We start from the raw sequence: 27034 nt of genomic DNA, 5'->3' as shown, positions 1-27034 counted from the left end.
CATAATAACTTGGCCATGCCTCTCCTTTTGAGTTTGTGTCAGAGTTGCAGACCCAATTCAAGTCCAAGGGAAGTGAACGTTCCAAAGTGCACCCCTGAATGGCTTACTTCCCTGCTTAATACCACGTAGCGACTTCCCACGTCCTTAGAACGAAGCTCTGTTCATAAACAGCCCTTAGGAGAGCTAGCTCATCAGGCCCCACAACCTTCTTTCCGGCCTCAGCCTCCCTCCTCCTTGTCCCGGCTCCCCTCGACCCTGGCCATGCAGGTTTCTCTTACCTCTGGTCCTTCCTTGCCTTGCTAAGTCCCGGTTCTTTGACTTAGGCATCGCTCCCTGGCCTTCCCTGACCACCTCTCTAGACTGAGTGCCTTTGCGATGTGCCCTATACACACTGGTGATTCCCTTTGCCTGGTCCTCGTGCCACTCTACTCTGGTAGCTTGCTGATTTGGTTCCTTGGCTAGATGCTGCGCTCCATGGAAACAAAGTATTACTGTTGCCCTTATAGTTACATCACCTAATGGTACCGGCCTGTTGTGCTCCCTCGGTACATTTGGTTGAAGAGGTGAGTGGGAAGAGGTAGATCCCACAGTTGGAAAGAAAACAGACACTTTCAATCAGGTTGCCTTCAGAGCCCGGCTTCTCTGACCTTCTCCTGGCCCTCGCCCCAGAGCAGCCTTTCTGCTGGAGGAAATGTGGGCTTCGTGCTAAGATGGCTTGAGCTGAGTCTGCAGAGAAGCAAGCATGTACAAGGAAAATGTGTCTTCCTGGCCACCGGGGTGCTCCCGATGAGTAAAGCACCTGTGGCCCCCGTCTATCAGCTGAGGATGGTGTTTGAGCAAGTCTTTTTTGAGCCAGGGCCTCAGAGAGCTATCTCCACACGCCACATACTTGCTCTTGTGTTTAGCACCACGTTGAGCGTGTACTTGGGACATCTGGTGAGAGCTGTTATCCTGTCTAGCCCTATCACCTCGTTCAGCTGTGTTAGAGCGGAGCCCATGACCGATGCTTTAATTTCCTTGTAGACCACCATGCGGGACCTGTCCCAGATGCTGAAGAAGATGCCCCAGTACCAGAAGGAGCTCAGCAAGGTATGGCGCTGCAGAATGATTGTTTTCAGAAAGACTTCCCAACGTCTCACTGCACTACTGTATTCATCAGAATCCTCAGAGTTTTAAGTCACCTTCAGTTGTTATTAGGGGGAAAAAAGACCGGAGTGTCCAGCTCATTTCTTGTCACTTTCCTTTCTCCTGTTGGTCTTTCCCCGATCCCTCCTGGCCTCCTGTCAGGAGCTGGGGTGGCATAGTAGGTTACATGTTAGGCTGCTGATGCCAAGGTCTGCAGTTCGAACCCCCAGATGCGGCTGTCTGCTCCCATGAAGGCTGACAGCCTTGGAAACCTAAGGAACAGCCCTCTGCCCGCAGGGAGTAGAGGGTTCTCCTGCTGTTGGCAGGAGGCCTCAGCTCTCACCACTCGGGCCTCTCCACTGGACTGCTTGAGTGGCCTCTCCACATGGCGGGAGGGAGCGCGAGCTCACACACACCAGGAAGAAGCCGCAGTGCCTTTTGGGTCCCTGAGCTCACACCTCACACCCTATGCTTCCTGCATACCACAGCCAGCCCGTCCTCAAGAGGGGAGCTCGGGAGTCTAAGGATTCGTGGGCATCATACCACCCCATAAATCCGTTCTCCCTCCTCGTAGCAGTTTTAAATGTGGTTTTCACTCTCTGCTGACGCCTACCGTGTTCGACCTCGTGATGGTGTGCACCTGCTTGCACACACCGCACCACTGCTTTGTGAGGCCAGAGGCGCCTTGGCGTCCACCATGGTGTGCTGCCGAGGGGCAGTGCTGGATCGGTGACCCGATCAGCCCCTTGCTCACCAGCTCTCTCATGCTTTCTCCTAGTACTCCACGCACCTACACCTTGCTGAGGACTGCATGAAGCATTACCAAGGCACCGTAGATAAACTCTGCCGGGTGGAGCAGGTAAGACTTGTTCTTCCCCTGGGCCAGGCTTCGGCTGTGCCCATTTACTCTGCTGAGTTTTAACCTCCTGACCTTGAACATCTAGCAGAATGAGTAGGAAGTAGAGATGAGAAAGCCTTCTGGCCCAGCGGTTCTGCCCCAAGGGTAGGGACTAGACTGGTCTGGAGTGCTGTATGCCCTTTGACCTTTGCACGTCGGCCTCCTTCCAAAGGCTCCATCTTTCCGGGAATAGCTGAAGGGGGGGTTATGGGGTGCTAAGCCCTCCGGGGGCTAGATTTTGCATCCTGGATGTGTTTTCACCCTGCTGCTGTGACGGGCCAGCTTCAGAGACCTGAGGCAGGTGTGGACGGTGAGGTAACGGTCAGAAAACCTAGGGACCTTACAGATCTCCATTAGGACTTGAGGTGTGAATCCTGTCTCTGTCACTAATTCATTTGCTGTGCCTCTTTCTGCTCTGTTTGCACCATGGCAACCCTGTCGGACAGAGTAGAACCGCCCCTGTGGGGTGCCGGGGCCGTCAGCCTCTCTCCCACAGAGCAGCTGGTGGTTTCAAACTGCTGCCCTTGCGGCTGGCAGCCAGTGCCCCGCCGTCATGCCATGTAGGGTCGCTGTGAGTCGGAGCCCACTCAATGGCAGTGGGTTTGGGTTTGGGTTTCTATTGTCCTCGGCTGCAAAGTGGAGATGACAGAGCTGACTCCTGTTTTCAGAGGCGTTGCCACCACTCCTGGCCCTGCCATCTTCAGGCGGGACAGTGGCAGTGAGCCCAGGCATTAAGGGCGGAGCAGAATGTTGAGAGGATTCTGAAGCCTTAGCCGTAGCTCTCTCTTCACAGGAAAAAAATGAAAAAGAAAAGCCATCTCGGGTTCTTAGCTTGAAGCAAAGATGTAGATCGTCTGGTTTGCTGTCGCAGCCTTCTCTTGGGTTTGCAAGCCCAGCCCGTGACACTGACGATTGAATAAGAGAAAATAGCCTTACTGAGACCCACAGAATGCCCTCTCCAAAAGAACTTCCCCATCCAGAAAGCTGGCTTGATTGTCCCCTAGATCAGTTAAAACAGAGAATTTGGGTTTGATCCTTGGAGGTTTGAACTGTCTCAGAGATGCTCAGATGTATTTCACCGTCACATTTCCCGTGGTAGAGAGACAGTATTAGAATCAAGTCCTGTTGCCCACACATATGAAGCCGGGCAGCGGGCACTGAGAGGTGAGGGGCCTACGAGAGGTGTCCAGTCTCTCCTCCACCCAGGCTAGGGGAAAAAGACCATGAACTCAAGGTCATATGTTGATGGACTCCTGGGATCTTGAGAGAAACAAGGGAGTCTTCTGGCCATCTCGATCGAAGCTACAAAGGAAGGATTGGGGTGTGTGGGTGTCTCTCTCTCTGAGGACAAGGTCAGATGGTTTCTCCGTGGGCTGAGAAGAATGCACTGCTTTCTCTGGCCTGTGGAGATCTGCCCCTTCATGACTCCTGAAACAGTGGCCAGTGGGACTGGGCTGGCTTCACACTTCTATCTGTAATTCTTTGTCAGCCCTCTTCCCTTCCTTCCATCCACTCTCTCGGCTTAGATTTGTAGGTTTGTAGCGCATTGTTCTCCTCATTCAAAGGGGAAAAAAGGATGATAGGCAGATTTGAAAGGGGGACTGGGGGTGTGGGCGTTCCTGGAATAATTAAAATGCCCAAAGCAGAGCAGACAGAATCCAGCCAGGCCAAGACACGACACCTTAAAATGTCAAAAGCATTTCATGCGTACGGCGCACAGCCCTTCCGCCCTGATTCCCAGCACAACTCTGCCTCGGGCGGGGCTGCCAAGGCCGAGGCTGCCCCTGAGGAAGGGCAGCAGTGCACAGGTACACTCACCTGAAGGGAACAGCCCGTCTTGAAACCAAACAGCAGGTTGTTGCTTTTGTAAAGTGAAGCCCTGGGACTTTGATCGATTCCCACAGAACATTGTGCTGTTGGCGCCAGCCCTACTTCCAGTGCGCTGTGCAAGCAGGCGGGTGTGTTTGAAGATCTTCCTCTCACAGGCTTCACATCCCCCAAGGCTTCCGGGTCACCGCTTTCCTGATGACTCCCTGGAAATGGGGTCCAACAAAGTGTGTTCTCTGCAGGACCTGGCAATGGGCACAGATGCTGAAGGGGAGAAGATCAAAGACCCCATGAGAGCCATCGTCCCCATCCTACTGGACGCAAATGTCACCACTTACGACAAGATCCGCATCATCCTCCTCTACATCTTCCTGAAGAACGGTGGGAACACTGGGCAGCCGGGAGAGAGGGACTGAGAAGGAGGAGCAGTAGTGTAAGAGGCGTGGGAAGGGGAGCCCGTAAGAAGAGCCAGGGCCCGTGCAGAGGGGGAAGGTCTTGCAGGCCCACGGGTCACCGCCTGGGGCTGGCGATCTCCCAGGGAGCGGTTCTGGAGGTACGAGATGGGGTGGAAAGCGGACTGGCTGCAGGAATGTGTTAGAGCCAGGGATTCGGAACGTGCATCTCGAGCGTAATCTGTGCCTTTCAACCCTGATCTTAGTTACTCAGAAGTGTCCGCGGTGTAAAAGATGGAGACGCAGGCTCTCCGGGTCCAATTGGACTTGGATACGTGGGGCCAGATGGTGGGGACCATGGGGTGGGCAGCGGCTAGCGGTCACCGCTCAGACAGAGTGGCCAGACGAGCTGGTAGGACCCGGGGCGGGAGGTGTGTTTCTCTGTTGGTCTTCCCCTCTCGACGAGCTGCTTCGGCTCGAGTTTTTGGCTTGTCAGAATGACTGTCCCCGTGTGTGTTCAGCTGGCAGGACAGCTGCTGTGGCAAGCAGAATGCGCCCCACCAGCCCTAAGAGGAGAAGGGCCCCCCGCTTTGGGTGCTCCCTGAGACCCGGGCTGGGTTTAGGTGATTGGGTCTTTCTGTGCCCACAGGCATCACTGAGGAAAACCTGAACAAACTGATCCAGCACGCCCAGATCCCGCCCGAGGACAGCGAGATCATCACCAACATGGCCCACCTCGGCGTGCCCATCGTCACGGACGTAAGGGCTTCTCCCGGCCAGCGTTCCCGTGGGAGAGACGCAGGAGCAGCGGGCGCGTGCGCGTGGCTTGTGCACTGGTGGATTCTGGGCAGTTTATGATGTGCACACAAGCCCCCCTCGGCACCAAGAGAGGAAGTCAGAATCGGGGGGGACTCGGGTAGAAGCAGCTAGACAGTCTCGGAAGCCAAGCTGTTCTCCGAGCCGCAGGCTGCTTCCTTCCCCACAGCCTCAGCTCGCGCTGGCCTGGCCTCTTGGGCAAACCATCTCTGTGGACTGGGAATTGTACAGGTAGCATCAAGCAGTTTTGCTACCTTTCCATCTCCGGCTCTGGTGCTGGCGATTCCGGGCAAAGTCAGGGCTGATTTCCTGGGAGGTGAGATCACGCACACAGAGCTCTCTAGAAGAAAGTTGGCACTCTGCTCTGGCCCTCACACAGAGGAGCCCACCTGTGAGCTGCTTTCTGTAGGGCCTTCATTCACAGAAGGTGCTGCCCATGCGCAAGCTGGCAAAGGGCTTCTTTTAGAATCTTCAGGGAAGAAACTTGGGCCCAGAGCCACCGGGCCACAGACTGGGCCTGGCAGAAGCTGGGTGTTTTCCGTCCTTGTTCCAAAGGAGGATGGAGATGATTTCATCCAGTCCAACTCAGGCTGTTGAGACGAAATGGGAGATTACATCACACTCAAAGGAATACGCTATCCCATAATAGGCAGCAAACCTGCTTTAAACACACACACACACACTAAATGGCACATGTACATCTGACCTACATTTGTCATTTCCACAATTTTAAAGAATCAGGATTGCTCCAGGCTCCTCAAAGGGGCCCCTGGGGCTATTCTAAGGAAACCCTGCCTGCTTATTCCTCTGAATCTGACCCTGCAAACTGGGAAGAGTGTCCTTGGGAGGTGGGTTCCCAGGTGTCTCCCGCTCGGTCCAACTGTGTGTTTGCCTTCAGTCGACTCTGCGCCGCAGGAGCAAGCCCGAGCGGAAGGAGCGCATCAGTGAGCAGACCTACCAGCTCTCCCGGTGGACACCCATCATTAAGGATATCATGGAGGTCAGTGGGAGGGGGAGCACTGGGCGGGGGGTGGGGGCGAGAAGCTGTGGTTCAGAGCACACCCAGCCCGCGTCCTCTGCGCTAATCCCTCCCGCCCAGGGATTTCCCTCTTTCATGGAGGATTTGCCTCCAGAGCTCTCTCAGCCTCAGAGAAGCCCCCACCTCGTGCACAGTGTACTATGCAGAGCAGCTCCAAGAGATTGCCAGGGGCAGACCCCAGGGTCTGTCCATGACCCGTGTCTTTGAGGAGCGAGCCTGTATTCTAACGACCCCTTGGTGGAGACCTGCCTCCAGAGGAGCTGGCACGCCCCGGTGCCACGAAGGCTTGACTTAGAGAGGAGGCACGTGGTGCGCACAGTGGTGCTTTAGCTCCGAGGGAGCAGCAGCAGCACCCGTGGTGTGCAAGGCCTGCAGTGGACCTCCCCCTCTGCGGCTGCTCCTCCCCTCCCTGCCACGCCTCTTTCTTCATCTGCTCTTTGCTTCAAACTTGGTCCCTTGCCCAGAACAATCTTGCCCTTCCTTTTCACTTCCTGAGGCCTCCATTCCTTGAGAGTCAACATGAGCGTTCACCGTTTCTGCCCCAGCAGCCCGCCTCTGAACACCTGCGGCCTCTCCCAGGAGGCCTGTGTGGGCACGTGTGCTGCGGTGCCCGTCCCTCCACGCCCAGTGTCCTGTGTGGAGCAGGGCTTCATTGCAGTGCCTCCTAGTGGCCCTCCTTCTGTCCTTGCAATGTGCCGGGAGGTAGAGGAACGCTGTCCAGACCCCTCACTTGACCAGGGAGCAAAGCTAGAGTCCGGAGAATGATCCCTCAGTTAGTTTGTGGCCGGCTGCGGGGAGGGCCCAGGTGTTTTCTATTTGAAAACCCACAACCCAAAGGGCAGGTGGCGAGCCCTCTGCCTCACCTCTCCTTTATCCTCTCCCCACGTGGCTGCCTCCTCCTCGAGCCCTACAGAGCCATGGCAGCTGGCAGAGGAGTGGCAATTTCTAGACAGCCAGGAGGTGGGTAGCTGGACCCCACCCACCAGCTAACTCGACCCTGGGAAACTGAGGGTGTAAGGCGCTCTTCGTGAGACACCCCGCCATGCAAATGCAAGGGTCGGGTTCATTGGACAGAATGCAACCTTTGACCTCACGTAGGATGTCAAAGAAGGGGCACAAAAGGAGGAGTTGGAAGAGAAACCGGGGGGAAAGGGGTTTGTTCTTTTATGAGTGTACCAGGCCCACACACTCATTTCTTTGTAGGATGGGTCTTTTTCTCCCACCCCCGGCAGCGGGGCCGGCGGCGTGCTGGTTGTTGGAAACCGCGCCGTGGCTTTTGCTGACCTGTGCCTGGGATTGTCTCGTCTGGGTTTCCATCACCCCTTTCCAGACTGAAGGCAGGCCTAATCCCCATGTCTTTCTTTTCCAGGACACGATTGAGGACAAACTTGACACCAAGCACTATCCTTATATCTCTACCCGCTCCTCCGCCTCGTTCAGCACCACGGCTGTCAGGTGGGTGAAAGTCCCCGGGCAGACCAGGGGCGCCTGAGTGCTGCCCCTGAGGGCTGGTTGTGTTCCAGCCATGTGCCAGTTCCGCCTGCCAGAAACCCCGTCTGTGTGCCTCGCCGCACCCGGACTGCAGGCTGAGTCTTCTCAGTCGCCCTCGGGCTCCCTGCAGCCTGGGCGCCTCCTGCCCTCCCTCACGCCCGCTCTGCTCTCTCGCTGGAGCACCTGGCCCACTGCGCCTCGGGACCTTGCCGTCCCTGAGCCTGAGTTACCGTCCCTGCCTAGAGCTGCCTGGCCCTCCTCTTTGCCTCCTAACCCCCAGCCCTTCCTAACCCCGGGTGCACCTGACAGAATGCGCATGCTCACGGAACACACAGTCACTGCACCCACGAGGTAGCATCTGACCAACTGGTGCTGAAGGAGGACGCGCGAGCTGCCCTGAGGGGCAGACAAGGCTGCGGGAGCTGACGCCATTTGACATGTCTCAGCTGATGAAGCGTGGAAGCACTCGCTCGTCTCTCCCAAGGAATCTGGAAGACGGCTCCATTTGTGTCCACTCCGAGAAAGGTGGCCCAACAGAATGTGGACATTATCAAGCAGTATCATTACACATCGCTGACCGGTCACTTACTGTTAGTGTGTGTACTTTGTAAACCTGCAAGCACGGGACAGCTTTACTTGCAATAGCTCGGCAGCAGGTTAATGTCGTGTACCAGTAAAATCGACTCTGCAAAGACATTCGACTGTGTGGTTTAACGAGCTGTGGATAATGTTGGGGAGAAGGGGACTTCCAGAACACCTGTGCACACGCTAAGAGACCGTCGTTGGAAGAGAGCAGAATAGTGCATGGCTTAGAACCAGGAGAGGTGTGCGTCCAGGCTGCAGCTTTTCACCATGCTAATTCAGCCTGTAAGATGAGCGAGCATCTGAGAGACTGAGTCCGTGAAGAAGAAGAGCGCCTGAGCATTCGAGGAAGGCTTACGAACAACCCACATTACGCGGGTACCCCAACCCTCCTCGCTGAAAGTGAGGGGGACTTGAAGCCCTTGCTGGTGAAAATCAAGGACTGCCGCCTTCGGTATCAATCACAACTCAAGGTAAAGAAAAAAACATCCTCACAACTGGAGCGAGAGCACCATCATGATAAACACAGAAGAGACTGAAGTGGCCAAGGATGTCGTCTTGCTCAGACCCATAATCAGTGCTTGTGAAAGCAGCAGGCAAGAAACCAAACGGAGCATTGCACCGGGAACATCTGCCCAGGGATGTCACTTTGAAGACTCAGGTGCGCCTGCCCCAGGCCATGGCGGTCTCCACGGCCGCCTGTGCACATGGGGGCTGGACAGAAGAGCGGGTGCGTCTGACTCATGGTCTGGTGGCGCGTATTGCAAGCACCTGTGACCAGAATGGACTGGATGGCAGTGAGTGTGGGTGTGGGCGGACTGCGGGAGAAACAGATGTGATTTGGCAGAAGTGGAGCCAGCATGCGCCTTAGAAGCAAGGGTGGTGAGACTTGGGCTGCGTAGGTTGTTAGTGGGAGAGCCAAGTCCTGGAGGAGGACATCGTGCTGGGTAAAGCAAAGGGACAGGGTAGGAAGATCCTTAAGGAGCTGATGGACACGGCGGTTGCAACAATGGGCTCCACTATTCCAGCCGTTGTGAGGGGGGCGGGGCAGCAGTGTGCATCTGGCCACCGTGGGTTGGAACCAATGCGTCGGCCCCTAACAGTGCGCCCGGCAGCCACATCCGTAACAGTCAAAGGTGGGAACAACCCAGAGGTCCCTCGGCAGATGGATGAGCAAACGAAATGTGGCATGTCCGGGCCGCGGAATGTTGTTTGCCATGAGAAAGGGCGGAGGGAGGGCAAACGTGCTACCAGCCTGCATGGAGTTCGAGAACGTTGAGCTGGACCCAGAGTCCTCCAGTGTCACCGTGCGGCCTTGCTGATGGCTGTGGAGGCCAAGGGCTGCTGCCAGTGTCGCGGGGAAGAACCAGATCCCGGATGGTTCCAGATCATCAAATGCTAGCGCAGGCCGAGAAAATGGTGGACGGTCTCTTGGTGGGCCCGGCGAGCCCCACAGTGCCTTCTAGATATGGGGAGTGGCTGTCATGTCCTCTGACTCAGGGGGAAGGGCGAAGCCTCTCACCACCAGGCGAGACTGGCGACCCGTAGGCTTGGGCTGGTCATTGGTTTTGTTTCATTTTTCCCATTTTCTCAACCTGGAAGTAGCACATGGCCCAGGGCGAGCCAGAGGCGTCCCAGAGGAACTCTCTCCACCACAGAAATGGCTGCTCCTGCGTGTCCATCACAGGCAGCACAGTGTCCCCTCCCTGGCCTAGCCATAGGGGCAAGGCCTCACGGGAGGGGGTCTCTGCCACTGTCCTGGGAGGCATCGGGGACTCCAGTGATAGTGGGCTGGGTTCCTTGTCCTCCTTGTCCCCTAGCACTGGGCTCTCCTCCAGCAGTAGCTCACCAGTGCAGGGTGAATTCCTCGTCTTCCCCGCCCGGGCTCCGGTCAAACTATGTGCTTCCTCCAGGTAGCACGGGGCCTGGCCCGGGTGGCGCTCAGTACGTGTATGCGCACTAAATAACTGTGTCCCGGAGGCCGGTCTGTTGCCTGCATGTGATTTAGAGAATGACAGGGCCCAGCAGATGCTCCCTGTGATTGTTCCCCAGGCAACCATAAAAAAGAAAAAATTGTTTAAAATCCCAGGCCCATAACCCATTGCTATGGGGGGGCTTCTTACCCGTTGTAGCAACCCTAAAAGATTTCCGAAGCTGTCAGTCTTCCCAGAAGCCACAGTCTCTCTCCTACAGAGCAGCGTGGGTTCGAACCACTGACCCTTCTGTTAGCGGGCAAGTGCCTTCACCACAGTGCCGCCGGAGCGCCTTGCTGGCAGCCCTCCTCCTGGATAATTTGCATGGCCCAGCAATTCCGCGGGCACTGACTAAGCATCTACTTTGTTTCGGGAAAGCCCCTGAATTATCGAGCAATAAACACGACCAGTCCAGAAAGCATAATCGACGGGTCCATCGGTGTCTCTCTCCCTCCCTCCCCTGTCCTAGTGCTCGCTATGGTCACTGGCATAAGAACAAGGCCCCGGGGGAGTACCGCAGCGGCCCCCGCCTCATTATCTTCATCCTCGGGGGCGTGAGCCTGAACGAGATGCGGTGTGCTTACGAGGTGACCCAAGCCAACGGGAAGTGGGAGGTGCTGATAGGTGAGTAGGAGGCTGCTTTCTAGAGGGAAGGAAGGGGCTGCTTCCTTGCACTTGAACTCCATTCCATGCTTGGGTGTTTCATCCTGTCTCCGTTCTCACCGCCCCATGCAGCGTGGTCTCTAGATCAGTGTGCACGGCAGACACTCGGGGCGCGGGCTTCCTCGCTCATGTCTGCTGCCGCGAGTCTCTGGTCGAGAAGCAGCACCACGAGGCGCCAGGGCCCGGGCTCAGAGTCCACCAGGCCCAGGCTGACACGCCTGCTCCACCGCGGCCAGGGTCCCCTGACCACTTCCTGCCATGGTCTAAGTCTGTCCTGCCCCTTCTGCAGTTTTCCAAAAAACAGGAGGCAACTCCAAGGAGCAGTTTCATGCAGGGGATTTAAAAAAAATTTCCTCCCATTTATTTTTGTCTTCAGAGCTTTAATAGGTAAACCTGCCCTGCGTGCTTTTTGACATTGGTTGTCGGAGGTGCTCACCTCGCTCTCCCTCAGTGGGCATGTGCTCATGCTGAGTCAGGGAGGGGCTGGATCCTTATCCCTCTTAGCAAGAGGGGTGCTCCGCCCCCCGAGGGAAAGGGCTCCCAGGTCTAAACTGCGCCACACACCATTTTCACATAAATGCAGCAGAGGGAAGGCACTGGGTTGCCCCAGCTAGGGACACCTCTTTGTCAACCCCTCCCTCCCCACCTTGCAGTGGGTGGCCACCGTCAATCATGGCCGCAGGCACAGTCACCAGCTCAGGAAGAAGTGTCAGTTTGGGGTAGATGGAGTACCCGCCCGCCCCCTGCCCCAGTCAGAGCCCGCAGCTTCTGCAGACCAGCCCTGGACACATCAGGACAGCCTGGCGGTGCAGCCACAGTCCAGTGGGGGGATTGTGCATCCCTCCTCCTCCCCGGCCACACCTCAGGAAGCTTCCCCCATCGGGTCCCCACTCCTTCTCGTGTCCAGTGTTACCTTTTGTCACAGAGGCCCAGGATAAAGCTCTGCTCCCTGCTCACACACACACGTTGCATGAACGCGCCTGGGTAATTCTGAGCTCCTGCACAGCTTTCCTGGACAGACGCTGTCACCGCGAGGCTTTGGGGTCCAATGCCCCTCTTCATCTCTGGGCCTGATTTGAGGTTCCCCATCAGGAGGTGGACACAGGGGTCGGGGGGGGGGGCTTGTAATAAAGTTGCCTATGCAGATGGACGGACAGAGAGGCCTCGCATGGATAGTCAGTGTCCACTGGGTGCCCTCATCTCCTGCATGCCCTCCGTGCTGCGTGTGTGTGTGTGTGTTGCATGCACCTCGCTTTCTCATACCTGGCTGGCCGTGCAAACTGTAGGCCTAAGTTGGCATGTTCCTGTCGCGTACCTTTGTTCAAGCAGTCAGCTGGCCTCTGTTCTCCCACAGGTTCTACTCATATTCTTACTCCCACCAAATTTCTCATGGACCTGAGACACCCCGACTTCAGGGAGTCCTCTAGGGTATCTTTTGAGGATCAGGCTCCAACAATGGAGTGAGAGCCAAAGACACAAAGTAAAACGTAAAAGCAGCTTTGTTACAGAAAAGAAACTCTTCTGCTCCGAAGGGCTTTCTTTGATTACTCCGTCACTCTTTCTTCCTATGATTTCTTCCCCCCTTTTTAGTTTATTATTTATTTGATTTCCTTTCTAACGAGACAATGCTTGCGGTTCTTCACGCCGATTGAAAATGTGTCCGGTGCTGCCTTTGCAGACCCCCCCTGAACTCTCTGGGCTCCCCCCGACTTGCCGGCTCCCTCGGGCCTTGGGTTCCCCGCTGCTCGGCCAGACAGGTGCAGCCCACTGGGTGCCACATGGAAAACAGTAACCCCTGAGCACAGTCTTGAGGGGAGGGGGAAGCCCCGGGCCCACGCCCGCCAGCCGTGGACTCGTGGGCACCGCGCAGGGCACATGCAGCGTCCTGGCCGCGGTGGGGTGGGACCTTGAGACCAGTGGGTGTTCAGGGATGGTCAAGTCCAAGAAGACAGAAACTCAACAGCTGCCCACCAGCGCCTGGTTGGGAAGACCGCTGGCAGGGGGCTGCCTGGGCCGCTCACTTGCAGTCAGTGGTAGTGAAGGGGTGGGGAAGCCTCTGTCCTGGGGCGGTGTCGAAGGCGTGACCGTGAACTTGGCAAAGAACCCTGAGCATGTTTGGCTGTTAGCCCTCTGAATGGCTTGGATTGTAACCCTCCTATGAGGGCCTTCCAAGAGTGACCGCCATCAATCCCCACGGCAGACTCTCGGTGAGAGCGAGAGCCCGTCGGGAGAAGTTTGCTCTCAGCTCGCCACCCAGTTTGTGCCTCTCTGCCCAGCGCTCGGGTCCCAGGAGCCCACTGCCTGTTTGGTACGATCTCTCGATCCTGTTCCTTCCTTGTTCCTTCTCTCTCCATCCTATGTGCTGGGAACCTCCTCTCGGGGGTGCAAACGGCAGTTGATACTGAACAACGTCCCCAGGCACCACAGCACGAGGAGCCCCTGAATTCCTGCGTGCACTCTGCCGTCTGAGGGCACGTTTTATACTCCTGACAGTGTGGGCCACCAGTGATGGCCCTTGCACCCCGGGCCGTGGCCTGCTGAGACACAGAGAGAGACTCGGGCTAGGAGCCAGGAAGCCTGGGCTTGCCTCCAGCTGGCCACAGGCACCCAGTGTGACCTGTAGGCCAATGCCACCTGCCAGGCCAGTGTCTGGAGGGCAGAGGCTCCAAGCTCTGCCAGCCTGTAATGCAGATGTTTGTAATGCAGCAATGCAAATGTGTGACTCAAACCAAAGTCCCCCTACCCGCTTGCTTTCTGATGAGCCTGGGGCAGGGGTCCTGCTGGTGTAAGTGAAGGGGGCTGGGCTTGTTCTAAAGAGAAGGCTGGTGGAGGGGAGCCTGTTTCTCTCCTCTCCCTTGGGGCAGTCATTGTCATCCAGGGGCGTGGGGCTGGTGGTGGCCCAGGCAATGGCTCTCACCTGCCCTGGCTCCCCTCCCCCTAGACAGCAAGGTGAATGAGTGGTAGATAAGAACGGGTGTTGTTAAAAGCATTCTTGAGAAGTTGTTCATCAGAGACATCTGCTTCTGAGTGCAGATGGCAGGTAGGCGGACGGCATTTGTGCCGAGGAGTATTTTTAAGGCTTCCAGACCAGCCAGCGTTCAGGAGAAATTCTAGCAATGGCAGCTCCCTGTCCAGATGTCAGGCCCTGGACAGCCTCCCGGCCGGTTCATTCTAAAGTCCCAGCTTCAGAGGTCTGTCTTTGGCAGTGTTTTCCATTGTTCTGTACTCGATGGAGCCCGGTGGGGGTGGGGTGCTGCACTGCCGTGAGCAAGGACAGACCAGAGAGGCTGTTGTACATTCTTGGGGTCTAAAATGGCTTGTTGGTAGTGTTGGGCTTGAGAGGATCCACTTAAGACAAAGCAAGACACCAAGCCCGTAAGGCCAGTGAGGTCAGATAACATGAGGATCCAGGTGACCCAGGAATAAGAGAGTGGGGAGTGACGGAGCCTGGTGTTTCGCTGCCTAAACACCAGTCTCTGCAATGACTTCCCTTTTCAGGGGCGTCTTCCAGCTCGGCCCTGTGCTGTGCTGAGTGAGCCGTGCGCGCCCTTCCCGAGCCAGCAGGGACAGCGGAAGCCCACGTGCTTACTGTACCACCACCACCACCCCGTTTCCCCCCCTTTCCCCCCCCCCCCCAGTTCATGATTCCTAGGAAGCAGAGCCTTTGGATTGCATTTTTACTTCTCCGGAACTTGATAAGAAGCCAAAGAGACACTAATCCTATGGCCACATAGTTGCCTCACAGAAGCCCTGCAGGATGAAGCAGGACTGCCCGTAGGGTGTCTGAGGCTGTAGACCTTTAGGGGAGCAGATGCTTCATCCTCCCCTCCGGGAACGGCTGGCGGGTTTAAATCACCACTGCCTGACCCACCCCGCCATGGGGCGCTCTGATTTATGTTGACCTTGTTTATCGTTAGAGAGCCACCCAAGAGGCCGAAACAGGCAGATGGAGGAGGGATCTAAGGCTGGAGGGTAACACCACACTTACCACCAGGAAGAAGCCCTTGTTGGTTTATGTGAGGCGTTTTTGCTTGATCCCAGACTGAGGTCAGGTTTCATTCAATTTTTTGGTGAAATTTGAATCTGCATTTGGAGCCGGCCCATTGTCAGGCTGTTGAAATTGAAGGGTCCACTGCAGATCCCCTCCCAGGACCAGGAGGGAGTAGGGTGCCCTGAGTTGGGAGACCAGAGGCATACCTTTTAGACCTGGCTTTATCACCAACCATTGAGTAAACTCTGTACCCTGTGGGCTTTGTGAACTGAGAGTGGGCCAGCTCCATGGTCCAGGAGCAGCTGACCCCTAGACTTGTCTGGGTTGCTCTTAAATATATGTGCCCCCTTGGACTTTCTGAGTCCATTGATCTGTTTCCGCCAAGCTCTAGACCAGCTAGGCTGTAAAAACTTTAGATTTTAAGATCCTGTAAATGACTAGCCCTAATGGCTTAGTGATTACGCATTGGCCTGTGATCCACAGGGTCAGCAGTTCAAAGGCACCAGCCACCTTGAGGGAGAAAGATGGGGTTTTCTACCCCCGTAAGCAGTCACAGTCTGAGAAACTCACAGCGGCAGTCCCACCCTGCCCCAGTGGGTCGCTGTGAGTCGGCATCCGCTGGACGATCGATGTAGAAGGGTTCTGTTCCTCCAGAGCACGGCCACTGTCCTGCCGATGGGCGTCAGCTCGGTTTTTGTTGACTGCTGTTATGTCAGTCCAGGTAGACTAGAGAAACAAATTCTTAGACACACAGGTATGTAGGAAAGAGCTTTATGTACAAGAGCAATTGAACATTAAGAAAACATCCCGGCCAAGTCCATAAGTCTGATATTAGCCCATGTGTCTTATACCAATCTATAAAGTCCTCTTCAGACTCAAACGCATGCAATGACACCGAATGCAGGAAAACCACAGGCCAGTAGGTGGGAAGTCCTGTGGCTCCAATGGCGTTGTAAGCATCAGTGCTGGCAGGGTCTCCATGTGGCTTCTCCAGCTCAGGACACTAGCATAGTTCCATGTGTCTTGTCAGCTGCAACGTCTCCCAGAGAGTGAGCAGAGAGAGAGTATGTCTCCCGCCTCCAGGAAGGAAGACAGAAGTTCCCAGAATCCTCAGAAGGCCAGGCCCCCACAGAGGCCTCAGTGGCTATGACCTGACTGACAGGCCAGACTCCACCCCTTCACTCTGAATCCTCTCCAATGGACAATTATATAACTACCCCCGGTGTTCCCATTTCGGTGACAAGAGGACCCCCGAGCCTCCAGTAGCAGAACCCTCTTGCTCTGTGCTGGAGGCCCAGCCCCTGCAGGTGCCAAAGAAGAACAGCTCCAGAAAGCAGATCTTTGTGCTTATAACAACGAGGAGAGCCTGGCCCGCTACTGCTAGACAGTAGATTGTCTGGCGGCAAGAGCTGGCTTGCAGGTGATGTGGACTCACAGCGCTGGGCTTGTTCATTTAACGAGAGCAGGTGAGCTGAGCCCAGGAACTTGGAGGCCTCTCGACTGTCCCTAGCACTCTTTCTTCAGTCAAGACCGCCAACAGCAGACGGTCAGTGATCAGATGATAGAAAAGTCTAGCGCGTGGAGTCCCTCACCTCCAATTTGGCATCTTGGAGCACTCTGAGGACAGGCATCTGACCAGAGGATCCACTTTTGACGTGTCATGTAGCCCGGGTCTGCCTGCTGGTTTCTAGGAACCCAGGAGGGCTGGCTGGGCAGGTGGGTGTGCAAAGTGGTCTCCCCGGCCATGAGCTCATTATTGTAACCTCGAAGGGCACTGCGCGTCCAGAGGCGGCTGTGCAGTGTATGGGCCGCCCCGGCAGCGCCGAGATGAGTTTCGGAAGGCCTGCCTTCTTGCAGTGGTGCCCTGTTCCCAGGTCTCCTCCAGTTTGCACCCGTGTCGAATCTGTAGCGCCCCCTTTGACCTCTTGTAGGACTCATCGGGCACTGGGTAACTGACTGCTTGCTCGTGCGTGAGAAGGACAATGCCCCGGAGAGCCACCACGCCAGCCTCTGCTGGACCTCGCCCAGCAGCCAAAGCAGCCCCCGGGGCAGGCTGAAGGGAGCCGACTCACTCCTGAGAGCCCCAGGCCCTTGATTAAGGCTCCGCCTGGGCAGTAGCCAGGACGGGTTTCTCTCAGAGCAGGGGCTGGCGGCTGCGGCTCAGACCACAGAAAGCGGGGCGCTGGGCAGAGCCCCTCTGCCTAGGGAGGGCACAGCAAGTTTTCTGTCTCACCTGGACTGACCAGAAAAGTTAGCGTACACACCTCTGGCCCCACACCGCAGTCCCTCAGTCACGGGTCAGCTGAGCAAGTAGCGGTCAAAGGCATATAGGGACCCCAACAAGTCGGCCAGAGCGTTCTTGTGCCCCCCCTGGGGTGGGAATCTGGCATCCAGTGGGTTCTCGGCCCTCCCCACGAAGGCCCGCTCCCTCGCCCAGGTCTCCGGGGAGGCACATTTTCAAGTACGGACCTCTTTTGTTCAGTTCTTCCCTCCCACCAGGAGCTTTCTTTGACGCGCATGCGTGGGGTCCTCATGCTCACGCCACGGTCACTGTTCTGTTTGACGGTCCATGTCCAGACCGCACGATCCATGCATCCTTTGTTACTGCACTTCCTAGACGTCTCTCTCCCTTACAAAAAAGGCCTCCATTTGTTTTCTTTGGTTGGTTTTTTTTAACTTTCTGTTTTTGCGGTAGAAATCTATCCAATTCCATTAGCTTAACTTTTTGCAAGCATTTCTGATCTCTTACAATGCGCGGTCACTGCAAGGTAAGGCCTCAGGTACCCCCAACCCTCTCCCTGTCTCACCTGAGGTCCCACCCACCACGGCACTTCCGGCCACCCCAGGGCGTGCTGCCTCCCCACTTCCTCCCTCCCGGGCTCCATTCTTCCACATACACACCCTTAGCAGCCTCGGCCCCATTCCCAACCGTGTGGAATTCTCTCCCTGGCTTCACGTCAAGGTTCAAGGGAGGACTGGCAGCGGGGCTGCCTTGTCAGCTGGACGATGGCACTGAGCCCCGCTCCTCCCTTCTTGCCTAAACTGGGGGTGTGCGTGGTCCCCCGTAATCCCTAAGTCTCCCCTTGGCCTCTCTGGATAGAGCGCCCAGGCCCCGGCCCTTTCGTCACGAGACCTAGACCCGGGTGGGGGAGGCAGGGCTACAGGTCTGGGATCTGGACGCGACCAAAAGGCGATTTGGACCGAGTCCCCCCAAGCTCACTCTCTTTTCTGCCTCCCGCAGGATCCACGCACATTCTCACTCCACAGAAACTGCTGGACACGCTGAAGAAGCTGAACAAAACAGATGAAGAAATAAGCAGTTAAAATACTAAGCCGCCCCTCCGTGCAATGCAGCCTCTTCCCCTCTCGCTCCGCGGCCCCCTCGCACCCCTTACTTTACTGCCCCCCCCCACAGCTCTGCACGCACGCACGCACCGCCTTCTGGTGTTTGATGACGCCCTTAAAGGAACCATGCATTGTGTTTTCAAGAGTATCTTCTGTATGTATCTCAGACAGAGAAATCCGTGTGGGAGTGACACGCTGCCGGCGTGGTGTGGGAACTCCGTTAGGAATGAGTGGATGTCTTCTCCCTATCGTGCGTGACTCTGTCCCCTGGCCCATCGCCCTGGCAGGAGTGGAGTGGTGGACCTCCACGTGCTGGGACAACCTTGTCTGGGTTTGTCCCGGTCCTTGTTGGGGATCAGCCGTGTCTGTGTTCTGGGAGTATTTCAAACTGAGCGTCCATCTGCTGTCCTTACGCCTGTCCCTGCCCCTGGGCGCCTGCTGACACCCAGAGAAGCGCAGTGATGTCTTGGGAGGTTAGAGGTGGAAGAGAGCTTTGGCCTTTCACAGTGACTCGTGCTCTGGGCGGGGTGGCCGAGGACGGGTGCTGGGTGTCAGGTCACGCACTCTCCCTGGCCTGTGGTCCTGCAGCAAGTCACTCTGGGATCCACCGGAGGTGCCCAGACGAGTGAAGAGCAAGCTCCCAGCCCAAGGCGTCCATCTCCTGGAGAAGCGTCCTGGTGAGCGGACCCCCTTCCCCAGCCTTTCCTTAGCGGGCTCCTGTGCAGCGTGGGCAGCCGGCTCCAGCTCCAGGGGCAGGGTGGACAGCAACAGTGGGGTCGGGAGCCCCGGGCAGAGGGCCCTTGCCCGTAGAGATGAGCTCTCGGCCCTAAGACCCCAAACCACGAGGATGGTCCCTGAGATCCCTTCAGTCACTGCTCCTGTCAGATTATCCTCCGTTTCAGATACTTCCTGTCACTTTATTTTTTGTCTGTGGAGGTCATATGTCTCTGTGCTTGGAAGAGAAAAGGACCGCTGTAGGCTGGCTCCGTGTGAAAGTTTAGCTGTACTAACACATAGCTCTAAAGCAAAACTTAGCGATGCAAACGCAGGTGCCTGGCTAACCCCCAGCCGGAGCGACTCTCCGGTAGTGAGCACACTAGTTCTGCTGCTGCTGCTGCTGCGGTCGTGAACTATACTGACAGTGGACGTCACAAACAAATGTCCCCCGCCCGCCCCTCTCCCCTTGAACTCCCGCAGACCATGTGTATATTACTGTCTCGTGACGTTGTTGCAAACGTGGTGTATGCCAGCTCAATGCCCACTTCCCTCTGAAGACACCCCGCCCCGTTAGATGCAGTGTGGTGGTCTCTCCTCCAGGCTTTGCCCCCCGCCCCCCACCACCCCCTTTTTGGCTCAAGATTAGTTTTCAGGTCTCTTCTCTCTGTCTTCCTTCTCCCCCTTAAGATACCTTATTTCCCTAGAACAGAACTGTAGATATTTGCACTGATTCAGTTTCTGACCTGTCAGCTGCCTGTTTTGTCCCCTCCCTGTGCCCAAACGATGCTCATGCTTCAGGACCTTGTTGTTAAACATGTTGGTTTTCCTTTCTGTTATTTATATAAAAATAATTTAACAAAAGGATATTTAAAAAAAAAAAAAGCTAGTCTGTCTTGAAACTTGTTTACCTTGAAACTCTCCGAATCTCGATGTTTGAAAGTATTGAAGCACAAACATGTATCATCTCTGTACTAAAGCACTGGAGTCTAATAAATCAACACTCAGCGCCCTCCGCCGTGTCCAAGGTGGCTCCTGGTTCGGTTTGACTCGGGGAGGGTGGGAGGGGAAAGGCGTCGGGGCCCACGGCAGAGGAGGTGGGCCACATCTGGCCCAGGCCCAGGATCTCCGGGACCCAGGTCACTGTGATTTGCAGTATGGTCGCCCAGAAGAAACCACCTCTGCTGTTGAGTTGGTTACGACTCATGGTGAGCCTACTGAACTACTCCCTAGGCTGTGCCAGGCTAGAAACCTGTACAGAGCAAACTGCCTTACCTTTCTGCTGCAGGTGGTTTGAGCTGCCAAGCTTTTAGCTAGCAGCCTAATCCACTTCACCACTGTTAGGCCCGGTCATCTAGACAGACAACACTCATCTATGTACACGAAATAACTTGTTATTAAGCAGCTTTACCTCAGGAAGATGACCCAGCCCAGGCTATAGAGCCAGTGCTAGCCAGGCCCTCTCACACTCACGGAGCTACAGGGGAATGGCAGCAGACGGGGAAACTGGGTGCTCACAGGGTGGCTGCTCAGTCTCATCTCTTTCCCTCTAATCGGTCTGTGGGTTTGAACTGCCGACCTTTTGACTAGCAGCCCAACAGAACCCACAGCATCACCTGGTGTAATAGTCTAGGTACTTTAGAGAAAGAAATCCGCAGAAACTCATGCATAAGAGAGGGTTTTCTATAAAGGTTGAGTGTGCATCAAGAAAACATCCCAACCCAGTGCTGCCCAAGCCCACAAGTCCAACATTAACCCATATGTCCGACACCAATCCACAAAGTCCTCCTCCATCTCACAGAACACACGCAATGATGCCGACTGCAGGAGGAAAGCTGAATCAGTAAGCATTTAAGCATCTCAGAGCTGACAGGGGTCTCCACACGGCTGCTCCAGCACCCAGGGCTGCATCGGGGTAGGTCCATGTGGCTTCTCCTCAGGGATGTCTTGCAGGAAGTGAGCCTTGCAAGCTGAAGCAGGGAACTGGCTAAGGCAGCTGCACCCTGTTGCGACCACCACAAAGCAAGAGACCCAAGAACTCCAAAAGTGAGGCTCACCGAGCCATTTATCCCTCCGCCCTTCAATTAGCCCCACATGTATTTATCGGCCAGGTTGGCACAATAAATTAGCTCACTAGGCTTCGCTCACATTTAGGGACAGTCCACAAAGTTTGTCTTGTGCCTCCAGCAGCCTGGGCAGTACCTGTACATGCAGTGGCTCTGGGTCAACCCCGTGCTTCCACCCCAGAGGCTGAGGGGGTCGATCTCTACTCAGACATGTGGCAGTGCGTTCTGGTCATGCCATCAGGCCACCATCAGTGTCCACTGCTCACCTGCTCCGTGCCTGCAACCACAACACCCGGCACACAGGCACTGGCGTTTCCACAGTGGGAGCCGGTGGCTGTCCTGCTGGGCTTCAGACTATTCAAGAACCGGAGAAACGAAAATTGGTCCAGCTTATGTATGGATTGTGATAAGAGTTATATGAGCCCCTAATAAAATGTTTTTAAAAAAAAAGAAAACTGGTCCAGCTTGGGGAGTGGTCCTTCTGCTGGGACTGAAGACACAGTGGAAACTACGAGAATGATGGCCACAGGGCAATGAGTCTGTGTAGGAATCGCTGTTTCTGCATGGTTGTTGTCTCTTTCAATCCCAATCGCCTGAAGAGCATTAAGGACCCTAACTGAAAGCCAGCTGGTGAATTTGTACCACCCCGCCCCGCTACAGTCTCGTGAGCCTTGTTTTAAGGAGGTAATGGTGGCAGTGACTGTTTACTGAGCTCTTGCTCCGTGCAGACCCCTCCCGTGCCTTGTCTATAGTGGGGGGCCCGTCCCCATTTTATGGATGAGGAGGCTGAGGCTCACGGAGGTGCAGTGAGTCATAAAGGTAATTGCAGCCGGGCGGGGGGAACAGCAAGACTGACTCCCTTCTATCAGAATGCCTGGGAATGGGATCAAGATCGGAATTCTAAAATTCGAAATGATTTCGAACCAAATGTTCATTAAGCGCCGTCAAGTAAACTGCTTCCTCCTCCTTCCCAGGACCCCCGGTCCCCCAGGCCCGTGGGTGTATCCCAGAGCTCTCCCTGGTTGCGTCTATCAGTCACTGGCCCATCCAGCAGTGGACCTTTTAGCTCCCGGCCGGAGCCCCGGTTCCCTGTGGCACCCAGCACCGAGGAGCGGTGGGTCAAGAAGTCCTCCCCAAAGCCTCCATTGATGGTAAACTCGCGCAGGGGCAGAGAGCGCTCAACTTACCGCAGCATCGAGTGTGGCCTAGTAAGCACGCGATCCAAAGATCAAGGTGGGGCCATGAAATGGTGGGAAAGGGGGGGCTAAATTGAATACAAAGCTACAGTTACCGAGGCAATATAAGACTACCCGAACCAAGCCAAGCTTACTGCCATCAAGTCGACTGGCTCCCAGGAACCGAGAAGCCCCTTGGGGTTCCTGGCGCCGTCAGTGTTCACAAGCGCAGGAAGGCTCTTCCTCCCGGAGGGCAGCTGACCTCGCGCTCAGTGGGCTGCTCTAGCCACCAGGGCTCCTCAGGGACAGACGGACAAACGCTCTGACGGACTAGGATGGAAAATCCAGAAATCCTGTCTCAAAGTGACAGTCAACTGATGATAGAAGTGACACGTCCACTCACTGGAGATAGACTAGTTTGTCCAATGCGCAGGCCACGCAGCGACTCCATGGGTTGAGGCAAAAGAGTGGTGTTCGAGTCTTACCCTACAACATACACAAGAATCCACTCAGCATGGACCAAAGCGAGACGAGATGGGCGTAAGCCTGCATGGCCGAGTTCGACCGTTGTTCATTCGGCAGGACAACAAACGCACACCGAACAGAGCGCACTGGACACCGTTGCAAGGAAACACACCGCCGCCGCTTCAAAGGAGGCCGTGAAGGATGATAGAGGGGAGCCCACAAAATGGGAGGGATGTAGGCAATTTTGGAATGTTTGATGAGTTTTTATCTAGACTATATTTAAAACAAAAACACAAGGACCAATGGGAACAGGAAACACAAGGGAGAGGTGGGAAAAGCACTGGTGCATTGTGGGATCACAACCAGTGTCAAGAAATCAAAAACGTGGAAACTAACTTGCTCTGTAAACTTTCTTTATAAACGTTAACCCAAACCACAATAACAAGTAACGGGGGGAGGGGAGTGACAAACAGAAAACAGCTGCCATCAACTCAATTTCCACTCAGCAACCCCATCGGACCGAGTAGAATTGCCCCAAGGGGTTCCAGGGCTGTGGATCTTCACTAGCGCAGACTGCCTCAGCTTCCTCCTTCAGCGCACCTGGGGGTCAAACTGCTGACCTTCCCGTTAGCAGGGGAGCCCTCAACCACGGCACCGCCCTCACTAAAGAACACTTGCCACAAAAACCAAATTTTAAAATGCACCAAACACAAATAAGCATTTCCTCCAAAGAAAATATACAATTGGTAAATAAGCAAATAAAAACCCATCACTAGCCATCAGGGAAATGACACATCAAAAGCAAATGAGATCCCTCACTGACCCATAGCCTTAAAGGTGACAATACCAGAGACACGGTGAGGGAATTGCACCCGATCAGATCCCGCCACACCGATGCAAAACACTAAGGGATGCAACAGAACAGCAAAGGAATGGAGCGGCGAGGTCCCCAGGGAATGCTGAAGGTGGACTTTGGGGCCAGGGCTTGGTGCCCCAACAGACTGGACTGGAAATCACACCTAAAGGCCAACAAACGATCCTGGAACTAACTACAAGCTTTTCTTTCTTGTTGTGTTTTGTTTTTGTCATTGGTTTGTTTTCTTGTATATTGCTGCTTGGTTGTGCTCTGTCTTGTTTTTGTGCATGTTATTATCTCCGCATATCTGTCTAAATAAGATAGGCTGGCTGAACAATCTGGAGGAGAAAACAACGGGACTGATAGTTCCGTGGGGACATAGGATAGGGGGAGGTGGGGGGAAAGGAAGTGGTGTTAACAAACCCAGGGACAAGGGAACAACAAGCGATCCAAATTGGTGGTGAGGAGGGTGTAGGAGGCCTGGTTGGGAATGATCAAGGGTAATGTAAATAAGAGGAATTGCTGAAACCCTGGGGGACTGAGCATGATAGTGGGACAGGAGGGAAGTCAAAGGAAACAGGAAAAAGCTGGGAGGCAGAGGGCATTTATAGAGGTCTAGATAAAGACATGTACATATGCAAATATATTTATACATGAGGGTGGGGAAATAGATCTATGTGCCTATATTTATAAGGTTAGTATTAAGGAACCAGAGGGACATTGGACCTCCATTCAAGTACTCCCTCAATGCAAGAACACTTTCTTCTATTAAATTGGAATTCCATGATGCTCACCTCCCCTACACAACCACTGAAAACAAAGTGGGTGAACAACTAAAGGTTGTGAAGAAAACTAATGGTGCCCAGCTATCAAAAGAGATAGCATCTGGGGTCTTAATGGCTTGAAGGTAAACAAGCGGCCATCGGGCTCAGAAGCAACAAAGCCCACATGGAAGAAGCACACCAGCCTGTGTGATCACAAGGTGTTGAAGGGGTCAGGTATGAGGCATCAAAGAACAAAATTCATATCATTGTGAATGAGAGGGGGTGAGCAGAGTGGGGACCCAAAGCCCATTTGTAGGCCACTGGACATCCCCTTACAGAAGGGTCTTGGGGAGGAGACGAGACAGTCAGGGTGCGATGTAGCAACGATGAAACATACAACTTTCCTCTAGTTCCTAAATGCTTTCTCCCCTCCCCCCGACCTCCCACTGTCATGATCCGAATCCTACCTTGCAAGTCTGACTAGACCAGAGGATGTACACTGGTACAGATAGGAACTGGAAACACAGGGAATCCAGGGCGGATGATACCCTCAGGACCAGAGGTGTGAGTAGCAATACTGGGAGAGCTTAGGGAAGGTGGGTTGGAAAGGGGGAACCTATTTCAAGGATCTACTTTGACCTCCTCCCAGCGGGACAGACAACAGAAAAGTGGGTGAAGGGAGATGTGGGACAGAGCAAGATATGACAAAATAATGATTTATAAATTATCAAGGGTTCATGAGGGAGGAGGGAGGGGGGAGGAGGAGGAAGGGGAAAAATGAGGACCTGATGCCCCTAATAAAATGATTTTTTTTAAATGAGCTGATCCCAAGGGCTCAAGTAGAAAGCAAATGTTTTGAGAATGATGATGGCAATAAATGTACAAATGTGCTTGATACATGGATGTATATATAGATTGTGATAAGAGTTGTACACGCCCCCAAAAAATGATTGGGGAAAAAAAAGCAAATGAGATACCACGTCACACCCACTGGGATAAATGACGTTGTGGATTAAATTGTGTTTCCCCCAAATGTGGATCAACTTCGCTGAGCCATGATTCTCAACGGCTCGGCATTACTCAGTTACTCTGCTTCCAGACAACAGCCTGACATCACCAGTGCTAGCCCTTGCTCCATGTCTCCTTCTGATCAGCACCAACATTTGGCAGCTCCTCTGTTCACAGGCTGCTGCAACCGTTTGTAAGTTATCATCAGCAAAAGTTTACTTGTGGATGATCCTGTTCAGTAATCTCTGCCTCCTGTTGGATTTGTTTTATTTGGAAGGCACAAATACAAGTCTCTCTCAGTGACAAGGATTTATTTATTGCTATCCTCTCTCAACTCAAACATTCTCCCTTCCAACATTTGGGCATGTGACATACTTATCAAAACCCAGTATGTGGTAGAGCAGAGGATTATCTCAGTAAGTGGCCAAATCTACTCATGTTTGACTTGAATCATTAACTGTGTTAGACAGACTTCCCTAGAGAAACAAAACCAAGATATATATATATGGTGGATAGGTTTATACAGCGAGGAGTAATCTAACAGCTAATTAGTCTACACCTCAGTACAGAAGGCCCAGTTCAACTCACGTACATGGAATAGTTAATATACTGTAAGTCCTTCAACTCACCTGGGCTGCCAGGCCCCTGATCAAGGAAGCAGACAGCGGAGTCTGCCCACAGGCAGCACACAGCTGGGTGCATCAACAACAGTCCCTAGCTCAGCAGTTTAGCAAAGCAAGCTGGGATATCCAAGTGGGATGTCAAACTCAAGCAATACAAGGCAACAGGATCCACCAGCCTCAAGCTCAAGTGATGAACAGCAGCTTGGTGAACCAGGTCTCTAAGGAGCCTCAAGCTCTAGCTACAGGATCCACGGTTGGCTTGGCCCACAGGTAGTGTAGCACACAGGTTGAGACAGAGAACTAGCTAAAGCAGCAGCATGCTGGTCAGATCACCAGAGCAAGAGAGACAGGGATGGGCCTTACAGAGCCATTTATCTCTTAGACCTGCCACTGATTAACCCCACATGTTCCTATTGACCAGGTTAGCACAATAAACTTAACTATCACATGAACATTGCGAAACAAAATGTGTATAAATGGTTGAACGGAAAACTAGTTTGCTCTGGAAACTTTCATCACCCAAACCACTATTTAAAAAAGAGCAAGACAGAAAACCACCTGGCATATGCTGCCATTCCATGAATTAAGTAAGATGCGCCAAATCGGTATAAATTAATAGTGACACAACCAAATGTCAGTGCCTTGACGTTTGACCCACTGATCCACATGAATTCCCTGCCCTGATTGAATTGCTGCAAACAATGTCTTCTCTCTCATTGGTGGGAAACTACTCTAATTTAGTTTTATGTGTACTTTAAAATTATTTTTTAAATTGTTTTCTTTTAAAACATTGTTATTGTTGAGAACAAAGCACGGCAAAATATACACCAATTCAGCCATTTCCACATGCAGTTTAGTGACATCAATTAAATTCTTTTTTTTCTTTATAATTGTTTGACTCTGCAAAAAATCAGAAGCACCAGAGGACAGGCCACCCAACCCATGGTGGTCTGAGTGAAGGCAAGTCAGGTTTGCTCTCTGAAGGACTAAATTCTCATTGCCTGAGTGTGACAGTCACATCATTTCATGTCACCTTGATAAATTGAGTGCAGGGGTGGAGTTGAGGCTGTCAATCAGGTCCTTGTTGTGGGCGTGGCCCATTCATGAAGATTCTGGGCTTCCCCTCTTCCTCCCTGGAAGAGGGACTTTCCACCCACTGGTCTGTAAGCTTCCTGCACTCAGCATCATTGCATGTGCTGTGTGAGTCTGAAGAGGAATTTA

The 27034-nt window shown here is 54.1% G+C and overlaps 1 protein-coding gene and 1 non-coding gene across 3 annotated transcripts in view; one reads left to right on the top strand and one right to left on the bottom strand.

Moving 5' to 3' along the window:
• STXBP1 (syntaxin binding protein 1) overlaps window positions 1-19871 on the top strand; it is an 84362-nt gene extending 64491 nt beyond the window's left edge. Inside the window, exons 12-19 of one of the 2 annotated variants that reach the window (XM_075560756.1) lie at window positions 1024-1089; window positions 1904-1984; window positions 4093-4231; window positions 4892-5001; window positions 5957-6058; window positions 7467-7552; window positions 10613-10767; window positions 18039-19871. In XM_075560756.1, coding sequence (XP_075416871.1) covers window positions 1024-1089; window positions 1904-1984; window positions 4093-4231; window positions 4892-5001; window positions 5957-6058; window positions 7467-7552; window positions 10613-10767; window positions 18039-18121 — 822 coding nt within the window. In that variant the 3' untranslated portion in view covers window positions 18122-19871. The remainder of the gene's footprint in view (window positions 1-1023; window positions 1090-1903; window positions 1985-4092; window positions 4232-4891; window positions 5002-5956; window positions 6059-7466; window positions 7553-10612; window positions 10768-18038) is intronic. The other variant, XM_075560758.1, reaches the window with a different exon arrangement.
• A 6830-nt stretch (window positions 19872-26701) lies between these two features.
• On the bottom strand, window positions 26702-26840 carry LOC142460650 (small nucleolar RNA SNORA79). Its single transcript, XR_012786818.1, has one exon. It is a non-coding gene; the product is annotated as a small nucleolar RNA SNORA79 (small nucleolar RNA).
• Between the last annotated feature and the right edge of the window lie 194 nt (window positions 26841-27034).

The sequence above is a fragment of the Tenrec ecaudatus genome, chromosome 10, assembly GCF_050624435.1.
Source record: "Tenrec ecaudatus isolate mTenEca1 chromosome 10, mTenEca1.hap1, whole genome shotgun sequence".
Classification (NCBI taxonomy): domain Eukaryota; kingdom Metazoa; phylum Chordata; class Mammalia; order Afrosoricida; family Tenrecidae; genus Tenrec; species Tenrec ecaudatus.
The sequence above is the reverse complement of the archived record's forward strand: the minus strand, read 5'-3'. Positions and strand labels throughout refer to the sequence as shown.